Raw genomic sequence first — 12,191 nt, forward strand, 5'->3', positions numbered from 1 at the left:
ACTCATATAGAAGAGAGACCCTTTAAGTGTTCCGAATGTGGGAAAGCCTTCAGAAGAAAGGCAGCTCTCATTGCACATTACAGGACTCATACAGGAGAGAAACCTTATGAATGTAATGAATGTGGGAAAGCCTTCACTCGGAAGTCAACCCTCATTGTCCATCAGAAAACCCACCCAGGAGAGAAAACCTACAAGTGCTCTAAATGTGGGGAGTCTTTCCTACAAAAGCTTGATCTAATTATACATCTTAGTACTCATACAGGAAGGAATCCCCATGAAGGTAGTGAGTCTAAGAAAACTTTCAAGGATAAGTCAACTCTCATTATACATCAGGGAACTCATACAGGAGAGAAACGTCATAAATGTACTGAATGTGGGAAGTCGTTCAATAAGAAGTCAAACCTTATTGTGCATCAGAGAATTCATACAGGAGAGAAACCCTACAAGTGCAATGAATGTGGAAAAGCATTTTCCTACAAACCATATGTCATTGTGCATCAAAGAATTCATACAGAAGAAAAACCCTATGAATGTAATGAGTGTGGCAAAGCCTTCAGACACAAGTCAACACTCGTCTCACATCAGAGAATTCATACCGGAGAGAAACCCTACGAATGTTCTGTTTGTGGCAAGGCCTTCAGAGGAAACTCAGCATTCACTGTACATCAGAGAACTCATACTTGAGAGAAACCTTGTAAGTGTACAGTAGAATGTGGGAAAAACTTTATCAAAAAATCAAACCTCACTGAACGTCAGAGAACCCGTACAGGAAAGAAAGCTCACAGGAGAGGCCAAAGCCAGAAGTAAAAGCTCTTTGCACGTTAGATACAAAATCCACGTCTGTTATGTACACTGAAAGAAAGTTGTGTTGATTTAATTAATGTTTTACAAGTATGTTCTGATTTTTGGTTTAAAGATGGGGAGTAAAGTCACCCTTTCTTATATTTGTCTCAGTCTTCACTCAAAAGCTATAAGAGAAAAGGCAGCAGAAGTATAATCTCTGTATCTGACAAACTTAGGAGATAGCTGAAACCCTGAGGAGAGGACTGCCCAAAGCAGAGGAAATCAAGCACCAGTGCAGAAGATTTCAGAGAGAGTGCTCAAGGCTGTGGATGCGAGACAGCACTGGTAAGGATACTGAGCTGAGGTTCAGGTTCCACTCCAAGGTGTAGAACCGTAAACAGATATATCAATGGTAACAGAGTACATGGACAGGTAAGAAGTAGCATGTTTCCTAGACCATTTGGGGTCTGAGGAGAAAAAGGCAGGGGCCTTGACAAGGAATCACTCAGAAAGGCCATATTTGCAGAAAGTGGTCTGTACTGATGGAAGGAACAGTTGTGATGCTGGGGAAAGACAGGGGACTTTTCCTTGTGAAGAGCCCTACAGCTGCCCCTATTTACTGACTTGGAGAAGGAAAATCTGAAGAACTAACAGATGTGGGAAAAATAATCCCAGTTGTTAGAAAAACTGTTATCTGCCTAGAATGTGGCCCCAGTTTCTTACCCCACATGAACCTCCAGCAAATAGCAAGTCCGGGACAAGCTGTTCTCATTCAGAGAGGAATGACTCGAAAGGAATCAAAACCACAAATGCACGTGGGTTTGAGCCAGCAGTTTAACTTCTAGTAATGTATATACTCGTGCGTTTACAAAATGATGAACACGCACAGGCATTCGCTGATGCTCTGTGAAAACAAAACATTGGAAGCTGTCCAAATGACACCACCAGCGTTTTGATTGCCACAATTGTGCTATATTCATACAGAAAACTCCTTGGTAGACAAAAATGAATAAAAGAGAACTTTGCATAGTGATGTGGGATACTCTCCAAGTTACGTTATTAGGTAAGAAAAGCAAGGTGTGGGATGCTAAGTATAACGGGCAACCGTTTGTGTATAAAAAGGAGAAGAGTGGTATTGTGTATGTAGAAACTATCCCTGGGAAAACACAAGCTGGTAACCCTGATTATGCTGGAGAGGGGGAAAGGGCGGTGGTGGGTGGGGGAAAAGAACTGGGAAGGAGACAACTGTGTGTCCTTTCATAGCTTTTGAAGATTGTAGTATGTGGATGTCCCATCCTTTCAAAAAATAAATAAAATGTTGAACAAGCATATTTTATTCTATTACTGTCATGATGAGTTCAGAATCTAGACGTCGGATACCGTAACACTTAAGATAGATATGCTCAATGTGTTTGTTTTGTTCAAGTGAATAAATTGAAAAGCAAGGCAGACAGAAAAACAGACATTCAATCAATTCCAGAGGCATAGAGGTATTATCTTCCTGGGGGTGCCAAATACAGCAATGCTCAGGTGAGCAGGGACCACATTAAGTAAACCTAAAATAATTGAGACTGGGAGAGGTTTTATGTTTTTAGTATGCACAGTGCCATCTGTGAAAAGATTGTGCTAAAGCTCACCACTGTCTTTCCACACCTTAACAAAATGATTAAATTTACTTCCTTCATACACACACCCACTCGCGCACACGCGCAAACACGGAGACTTTTTACAAGATGTATAAAACATGAATCTCTGTCTGTATATATAAAAAAAAAACATGAATCTACTCAGAGGTTGAGTAACATGGTCGCAAGGTCACAGTCCTGGTGGTAACACCTGTTTTCTAAGGTGAGAGCCAGATTGAGAGCGACGGTCTGACACAGCCAGAGACCACGCAGTAGGACATTTGCTCCAGAACATGATGTCTTCCTTGTGAATTACTGTATTTACAGCCCTCATGCTTCTGTGGTTTTTCACCAGGGCCATCTTTGTGGTGGAACTAGGCAACCCAAGCGATGTAAAACCCGGGGCTGGGCAGTGTTCAAAGTTTTCAAAACAGGTGGATGACTTAGAACTGAGACCCTGTCTGCGCCCTCCAGGCATTCTGTCTTTCCCTGAATTATGCTGCAGGAAATTGAGCCATGGGCTCACTTTTTTTATGAACCACGCGAGTCAAACATACTACATTCGGTGCCTTTCCAATGAGAGGAAATGTGGAATGAGCAGCTTCCTACTGACAGAGAATCTTCTCTGGGTCTCAGGTCCATTAAAGGTAATCCCACAGAGGGGAGGAGGTTGGATCTCCCCATTTCTGCTGGATCTTGGGGGTCCTGCTTTCTGGGACACAAATGGCATCCTGCTGGGCCACATGTGGTTGAGGCATAGACCCAGAGGGGAATCGGTGGGGACGAACCGCAGGACGTGAGTAAATGGTCTGGAATTAGGGGAATGGGGGTTAATGAAGGGCCCACCGGAGGTGAATGGGGTAAAGAGGGGCAGATTGGGTGAATAGGGGAGAGTAGGGGGAAATGGGGGAGACATCCAGTGGAGTGAGCTGCTGGAGAAGAAACAGTCAAGTGTAAGTAGCATGAGTACGGTCAGGGAGAGTGGGAGTGAGCAGGATGTGAGAGGGCAGTGTGAGTTTTGTCAACATGCACAGTGGAGTAAATGAGTGACGTGCGGCATGCTGTGAAGTGTGGTGGTGAATGGGGCTGAGTGAAGAGCAGCGCAGGTGAGTGGCAAGATGTGGCACAGTGTGAGTGAGTGAAGAGGAGTGATGGGCCGTCGGGGTGGGCAGAGTGCTGGAATGGGGTGATGGTGGGTGCTCTGTCAGGTGAGTAACGGGGATCTGTGCTATCAGGGGTTATAGGATCTCGGGGCTTCAGCCATGCCAGACCTTGTGGTGGCAATGGGGAGTGGGTAGGGCCTGAGTGGAGGAAGCTACAGGTGGTCACTGGGGTTTCTGCACAAGGAGAATCTGCCCCGAGGGCTCCGTGTTTACCACAGGTGTATGGGATGGGAAGAGCCTGTGCGCTGGAGACAGTGCTCGATGAATGTAACCTCCGTGTTGCATGTTTTTCTCGTACTGTTATTTGTATACACTCAGGGAGAGGCCCCACCACAGGAGTTATCCTGAACACCTCTCCCAAATCAGCTCTGCTGTGCCTTAGGCTAGCCCTAATCACTGCAACCCCCAGTTAATTATGCCGATTTGTGTTCTCACTGCTTTAGCTAAAACTTGGAATGTAAAATTAATTCTTATCCATTTGGGATCCCCTAGATAACCCAGTGATCCATGATTGACCCTATATCCACCCAGATCAGTGCTGGGCCCCTGATACTTTAACCAATTATCTCATATTATTGTCTTATTTCTTTAGGGAAATTCTCCAAACTCTCAATTGTGATGTCTTCTCTCCCCATCTTTTGGGGCCTCTTAACATGAGAAATTCCCTTGATAGAATGACAGTCTCCAATATGCTACCAGGCAAGATACCTCAGAGGTCTTGGAATAGAAAGGCTCATAGACCAAATTAAAATGCTTGAGTCACATGGCTTATAGAAATTTTAAAACAAAATAGAGTGTGGTGTTGCAACAACAGGGTCAAGGGTTAAGATCACTATATCAGCCAGCCACCGAATTAAATAAGAATACAAAATACATTTTGAAAAAGAAGCAAAGGAAAGAGGTGGGGTAAGTTAACACCCTTAGGATGGGGAACAAACAGGGTGAAGCAGCACATTTCTTGAATCCGGCGATATTCCGTGTTCATTCTCTCAAACGAGCACAGGAGTTGAGGTTTGAACAGGAGGCCCAGTCACACTGAAGGTGCTCAGCGCCAATGACACCTCAGTTACCTGAGCTGTAGCTCACCAGTTAGATTCTTGAACACTGATGTTTTATCTCTTTTCAGTGAGACAATACTGAGTGTCACCAATTGATGCCCAATTGAAGTATAATGTAGTTCAGGTGGTGGGATACCTCACGACATGTCTATAAGTAATAATCCTGTTTGTCCTAGCATATATTCCATTTATTCTATTTATCTTTAGCATCTCTTGCAAGTTACTAACTCACTTGCTTACTGTATTTAACACATCGTGTGCATTCTGCCTGTGTCTCAAAAGATACTTGATTATTCCTTATCTATACTTCACACATTGGATGGGTTTTGTTCATATCTCCTAAGCGCCTTGCTTACTAACCATCCGTACTAAGCACTTCTTAGGGATGTCCTCCATCACATTTGTTTTGTGTCCCCCAGAGGACAAACAATAGAGAAAATCAAAGCTAGTTTTTGGAAAGATTAATAAAAACAAACTCTAGAATGATCAAGAAAATAACACATTTTCAAATATCCACGATATAATGGACATCACTATAGACTATAAACATTAAAAGGGTAATAAAGGAATTATGAAAAAGATTTATGCCAATAAATTTGACAATTTTGTTAATGTAATTAATAAAGGAGAAAAACCATATAATTTCTATAGATACAGAAGAAAGGGAGTTGATAAAATTCAATATCCAATCACAATATAAGTTTTTAGCAAACTAGGAATAGAAGAGAACTTCTTTAGTATGATAAAGGGTGTGTTAAAAAAAACAATGGTGATGCTGGAGAAACTTTCCTAAGGTTGGGAAGGAGACAAATAGTCCTGCTGTGCCCACTTGTATTCAACATCACACCGGAGGGCTGAGGCAATGCAATAAAGAAAAAGAAAAGGAGTAATGACTGGAAGTGATTAAATACAATTTCACCCTCTGCAGCTATCATGTCCGTAGAAAATCCAAAGGATCTATAGATAAACTGTAAAAATTAGTCAGTGAATTTAGCAAGGTTGCTACATATAAGCTCAACCTACAGAAATCGTTTGTCTTTGTACCAGCAACAAGCAACTAGAACAAATAAGGACACTATAACTTCAATTTGGGGGAAGAGAAACAACTGACCCAGAAATGGAGATCCTTGAAAGGAGGAGTTTGAGTTTGGGTGGGGTGGGATCTGATTGTGAAACACAAGGAGAAAACACCATGAGGCTTTTCACAAGAATGAGAGAAGTAGATGAAACAGACGTCACAAAGCTGAAAAAGAACAGATCTGTAGTGTTTGAATACATAAGGAAAGGAGTTGAAGACAATTGGAAGGAAGGAAAGTGAAAAGGCCAGGGAAGGGGAGAAAGACCTAGAAAGTCTCGTTCCAGTTGGAGGCGGCAGGGAACAGGTCCTGAGGACAAGGAAGGGAGGCAGGGTTGTCTGTCAAAGCTAAGCAAGGAACAGAGGGAGGCTGAGATATCCTTTTATCTGGGGGGCTCACCCCCACGTCCTATAACCAGGAGAGGCCCACCTCCTTTAGGGAAGACATGGTACGTCAACGGCAAAGGAGTCAGCCTCCCACTCGCTAGCCGGAATCGTCCTTCTAACCACCATCCCCAGGCTTTCTAGTGCTCACTCACCTATGCAACTTCAGCTTTTCTCTCTGCCACCCAAGGCTCTTCTTTCTCAAATGTGAAAATCAGGTCTGGTTTGGTAACTTGATTCTCTGTTACAGGACATGATGCAGGATTTAAGGCCGCTGCTTGGCCATGAGGGCCTCTGAAGTCCAAGAAAGGGGCAGTTTCCGCTTCAGAGACTGCCATTTACACCTTGGCAAAATCTGGCCATTTCACCTGGGAGGTGAGAGAACAAGTTCGTCTTCTAGGGTCCAGAAGAGATGAGGAATCCTTCACCTCTGAACATTTCAGGACTTCAGAGCTGAGAAGTTCCCATATACCTTTTCCTCAACGCGCAGGTAGGACCACTGCAGATGGGGCCATCGTGTGTTATTCCAGGGACCGGTGGCATTGGAGGATGAGACTGAAGCCTTCGCCTGCAGGAGTGGCAGTGCCTGGACCCTGCTCAGAGTCGTGTGTCTGGAGTTGTGGGACTGGAGTATTACAGCCACCTGGTCTCCGGGGAAGGAGAGCTTGCCCCGGTAATTTATTACTCATGCTTATCACGTGTAGGTTGTGATAGCGACCTTCCGTCCTCAGGCTCCAATGCCACTGATCCTGCCACAGCACACGAGGGCTCCAGCTGAAGTAGTCATCCCTGGCCGATGAGGAAAAGACACATGGGAACTGCTTTCTTCCCTGTCCACAAAAAGGATGCCTGCACTCAACCCGGGTTTTCTTTCACGTTGGAGGAGAAACAAACATCTTAGAGCAACTTCTGTTTTCGGTGATGACACAGAACCTTTTAGCTGACCCACGTCACTGTCGCCACCATCAGATGGACTTTGGAATTCCCAGCCTCAGATACTATGGCAATAAATTTCATTTTCTTTATAAATAACCCAGTTGCAAGGATTTTGTTAGAAGCAATGGAAACGGACCAATACACATTGTTTACTTAAATTGTCCAGAATTGCTTGCTACCCTTTTGATGAATAGCTGTCACATTCAGAGTTCAGTGCCCAGAGTGACGGCACTCTTTACGGGCCCTCAGGGAGGTGTGCGATTTGGTTATGTAGGCTGGTTGGGGCTGAAGGCAGGATGAACCCAACTGACATGAAGGAAGGGGGCTCGAGATTTCCTTGGCGGGAAGTGGCAGCTGGCTGTTCTCATGCTCATCTGTGCTTATCCTCAGTGAAGTGAACACTGAAAGCCAGGCTTTGGGTAGTTGAGTATCCAGCCCCGACCAAAGAATACAAAGGACATGAGGGACTGTTTCCTCACTGGAGTGGCTGCTTCCAATGGGGCTGGCCGGTGCAAAGAGAAAGAATGGCAAGTTTAAACTCTTAAATTATCTACTCACGACACAGACGGAAACCCAGACATTCTGTAAAAAATTCGTACCTTGTGCACCCGCTGAATTCCCTGTCTATATTGCCAGTCGGTCATTTGAACCTTAGGACTCTGTATAGAAAGGGGTGGGTGCTGAGTGCTCGAACGGTGATATGTGGGAGGATGTGGGAGAACGTGAATACTTGAAACTTCTAATTCCCACTGAGTTTCCTGTGTCCGCTGAATCCAATTCCATTCCCCCCTGAAGAGACTCTGTCTGCCTTAAATAAGTCCCTGTAGTGACCTCCACTGAGACTGTTACTTTTTTAAGGGAAGCCAATTCTCATACTCCCCCACCCCTCTCTCTCCAAACCTACACCTGTCTTGGGTACCAAGCACTTTGTGTGTTTTGCAAGCATTAATTAATTTAACCCTGCCAATAACCCCTTGAAGTACTATACTTAGTATCCTTATCCTTATTTTCCAGACGAGGAAATAGAGGCTCAGAGAAATCAAGTGCCTCTTTCAAGGCAACACATGTAGTAAGTGCTAGAGACGGTGCTTGAACCCAGGACAACTGATGGAGTTTGGATGTGCTGTCCCCTCCAAACCTCATGTGGAAATTGGATCCCCAAAGTGGCAGTGTTGGAAACTGATTGAGTCATGGGGGTGGATCCCTCTTGAATGGATTAATGCTCTCCCTGGGGGAGGGGTTTAATGGGTGAGCTCTCACTCCATTACTTCCCACGAGAGCTCGTTGCTTAAAAAGAGCCTGGCACCTTCTCTCTCTTGCTTCCTCTCTCTTTCTTCCGCTTGCGATGTGATCTGTTTGTACCTGCCAGCTGCCTGCCACTTTTCCGCCATGTGTAGAACCAGCCTGAGGCCTGTGCCAGATGCACCTGTCCCAGAGTAGTAAGCCAAATAAGGGGCCGGGCCATGGCTCACTCGGGTGAGTGCGGTGCTGGTAAGCCAAATAATCTTCTCTACTTTATAAGTTACCCAGACTCAGGTATTTCTGTTATAGCAACACAAAACGGACTAAAATAACAACATGTGCTCTTAATTACTGCAGATTTCTCCCCACCTCAGCACAAGTGATATGGTCTCTCTTAATTAGAGCTTTGAATATATGGAAGAAGTGACTGAATGGGGGTACTTGCAGGCACTGGAAACATGAAGAGAGTCAGGCTTCAAAGCATCTCTCGAATTGTTCATAGACACCATCCTTTGTTAAATTCTGGAGAGAAAGAAAAGAAAGGAAAAGAAAAACTCTATCTCTGGGAACACAAGTCATATATGGATTTATCCTGAGCCAGTTTTCACATGCATGTCACACCCTTTGAGCCATTTAGATAAATCATGACCAGTGCAGTGCTGGGTCCAAGAAGCCCTGGGAAAGGAAAAGAGGGAGAGTATGGAGTGGACAGGTTGACGGGGTGGCAGTGCCACTATCCCCAGCTGCCCACTGTCCGGGCCATCCCCATGAACTTACCAGGCAGCCATACTATCCTGTGAGGACACGACCCGCTTGGCACAGAAGATGTCATCCAGAATATGGTGGTTGAGCAGGTCTTAGGGGAAGAGAGGGACATGGTGATCTGGTGCATTGGGGATAGGGTGACAGTGTATGATGAAGGGCCCAGGGGATCTAGGTTCCTTGGCGCCTGAATAACTTTAACCACTTCATTGCCTGATTTTGGATGACCTTGACTCCCTTGTCAGCTGGTAATGAATTACCTGAATTGCGATGTTGGCTGGTTCTGTACAACCTTAACTCCTGTTGACTGATTTAGGGTGACCTTAACTATCCTAATGCGTGGTTATGAATAACCCCAAGCACCATACTGGCTGGTCCTAGACAACTTCATACTCCAAGTCAGCCAGCTCAGGATGGCTTCAGCTGTCACTGTGCCTGGTCATGAATGATCTCAACTGCAATACTGACTGGTCTGACATCACTTCATCTGCTATGTTGGCTGCCTGGGAACCTATTCAACTGCCATGTTGCTCAATCCTAGTGACTTCAAACACTGTGTTGTCAGGCCCTAGATAAACTCAACCCCCATTTTGACTGATTACGAATTACCTCAATCTCTTGCTGTCGAGTCCTGTTCAGCCTCAGCCACTATGGTACCTGGTCCTAGATGATCTCAACTGCCATCTAGGCTGGACTAGGATGACCTTAACTGCCCGGTGGTCAGTTATGAATGATCTCAACCGCCATGTCGACGAGCCACAGACATCCTCAACTGCCATTTTGACTAGTTATAAGTAACCTCAACCTCCCTGTGGATTGGCCCAGGACCTCAACCTCCATTTTAGTGTATCTAGTCGACTACCTCAACTTCCATGTCGGCTTAAACTGACCAATCTTGACTTGCATTTTAGCTAGTCTTTAATAAAGTCATTGTTCACGTTACCCTGTCTTAGACAACCTCAATAACTATGGATCACAGTCCTGCACAACTTCAAACTTCAAGCCAGCCGCTTCTGGGCAATCTCTTCTTTCATGTTGACAGGACTCAGACAAAGTCAAACCCCATTCGGGCTGGTCCCAAATACCTTCAGTCTCCATTTTGGACTGTCTTGGACAACTTCAACCACCATTTTGGCTAACCCTGAACAACTTCCACTGCTATTATATTTTCTCTTCAACCACACCACACTCTTTCCTGGAAAGTTCTCCCATTTCTGCATGGATGTAGTTTCTTTCTGTTCCTACACACAGACGTCTGCTTCTTCCCTCAGTGTGTGGGCAATCTCAACCCCAAATCAGGACAATCTTTCCCTATATTCCACATGCAGCCAAGTTCCTAGTTTCCTGAGTCTCACAAAACTGTAGCTTCCCTTCTGGGTAAGGTTTGGGAGCTCTGACTTCTCCTAACCTAGACGACCTCTCATTGTAGTCTGGGTAAGGATACCTGATGATGTCTCGAACAGCCCAAACATCTTTTCTCATTTCCCCATCATTTTTCTACTTGTTTCAGGAGATTATGGCTTAAACCACCTTTCCCTCCTTGTGTGGGGAGTGGGGCCAGGCAGGACTTCAGGGTATCCCCAGTGCTGCCTTACTCTGACAATCTATGTGGCAGAGGTTCTGGGTGGGTGTGATGCCATTGTTACACCACCAAGCGGAGCTCAGCTGGAAAATGCCATATTGACTGCTGCCATCGGGATTGTGGCCAACGAAGGACGTGTCAAAGCCACTTTCATAGTGTGCCATGCACAACCCTGGACCAGAGAGAGGGCGGAAGGAGGTGGGCGTAGGGCCTGGGAATTGGTAAGTCTAGGATGAGGAAGGTGAGTACGGGGATGGTTGTCATCTCAGCTGTGAGGGTGATGATCTATGTTTGCTGGTGGTGATGTTGCTGACTCTGGTGACATATCAGTGATGGTGGAGATTATGGTATTCTTGGTGATAATATTGATGTTACTGATGGTAGAGTTGATGGTGATAAAGGCAATAATGGTGATGACATTAGAGTTAGATAAACCACTCTTCGCAGTCAGTCAGGGAGAACCATGCCCTGGTCAGAGACAAGATAAATGACAAGAGGGACCTGGTTGTGAGTGTCATGGGTTGCACAGGGCATGAACGGGACTTGGGGCAACTGGCATCTCACAGTCTCCAATGCTGTAGCCCTGGTAGCCATTGAGGCCGGCCTTCTCCAGCTTCAGTGCCAGCTCGCAGCGTTCATAGATCTTGGCATCCACAGCAGCCGTCATCAGCATGGCCAAGGTCACTACAGCACAGCCCCAGGCCGGCATTACGACACCCAAAAGCCCTCCTATCTGATTCTTTGCTCCAGACTCACCCTGTGCTGTTCAGTATTGGGTGCATTCCGGACCTCTGGGCTCTATGAACAAAGCTCTAAGTGATAGATTCTGGAACACAGAAGCCAGGCGTCTGGACGCCTCACCACTTTTTCCAGTCCCAGTTCCATTCAAAACCAAGAGACAAAATATACTGACACATACACAAAGGTGGAAGGAGACAAAGACAGGGAGAAACCCAGACATAGTACAAACAGGTGCAGGGAGAGAGGGGTTGGGGCCAACCAAAAGGCAGACGGGTCTTGGGTAATAGGCCTCACGGTGAGGCCATGTTACCCTACAATCATAACACTGTCGCACTCTACTCTCCTTAATCGTGCTCTACCATGTGATTACCGCCATTTCCACTTACTCTGCCCCTCATCGCCACCATTCCCTCCTCTGCTAGGTAGTCAGGGCTGTTCACCACACTGTAGCTACTACCGCCTCCTTCCATTTACTCACGGTCCTAGTCCGATTGTGTTGCTATGACAATCCCTGAGACTGGGTAATTTATAAAACACAGAAATTTATTTCCTCATAGTATTTCACACTGGCAAGTCCAAGATCACGGCGCTGGCATCTGTTGAAGGCTTTCTTGCTGTGCCCTTACGTGACGGAAGGCAGAAGGGCAAGGAAGAGTGAGCCCACTCTTGCAAGCCCCCTTTACGGTGACATTAATCCCTTCAAGAAGGTGGATCCCTCATGACCTAAACACCTCCTCAGAGGCCCCACCTCCCAACGCCAACACCTGAATTTTGGAGGACACATTCCCACCATAGCATTCATCCTTGGTACCTCCTTCACCTCTCTGCACTTACTGCGCT

At 45.7% G+C, this 12,191-nt stretch overlaps 2 protein-coding genes across 2 annotated transcripts in view; one reads left to right on the plus strand and one right to left on the minus strand.

Annotated features, from left to right (window-relative positions):
• LOC134368020 (uncharacterized) overlaps positions 1 to 807 on the plus strand; it is a 163,655-nt gene extending 162,848 nt beyond the window's left edge. The window contains 1 exon segment of the mRNA XM_063084644.1: positions 14 to 807. Coding sequence (XP_062940714.1) covers positions 14 to 807 — 794 coding nt within the window.
• A 623-nt stretch (positions 808 to 1,430) lies between these two features.
• LOC134368021 (sperm acrosome-associated protein 5-like) lies at positions 1,431 to 11,319 on the minus strand. The gene is made up of 5 exons (XM_063084645.1): positions 11,175 to 11,319; positions 10,624 to 10,782; positions 9,044 to 9,122; positions 8,865 to 8,941; positions 1,431 to 1,477 (listed from the first exon to the last, which is right to left on the minus strand). The coding sequence occupies exons 1-5, from the start codon at positions 11,317 to 11,319 to the stop codon at positions 1,431 to 1,433; spliced, it is 507 nt and encodes a 168-aa protein (XP_062940715.1).
• Between the last annotated feature and the right edge of the window lie 872 nt (positions 11,320 to 12,191).

The sequence above is a fragment of the Cynocephalus volans genome, chromosome X (assembly GCF_027409185.1).
Source record: "Cynocephalus volans isolate mCynVol1 chromosome X, mCynVol1.pri, whole genome shotgun sequence".
NCBI classification, from domain to species: domain Eukaryota; kingdom Metazoa; phylum Chordata; class Mammalia; order Dermoptera; family Cynocephalidae; genus Cynocephalus; species Cynocephalus volans.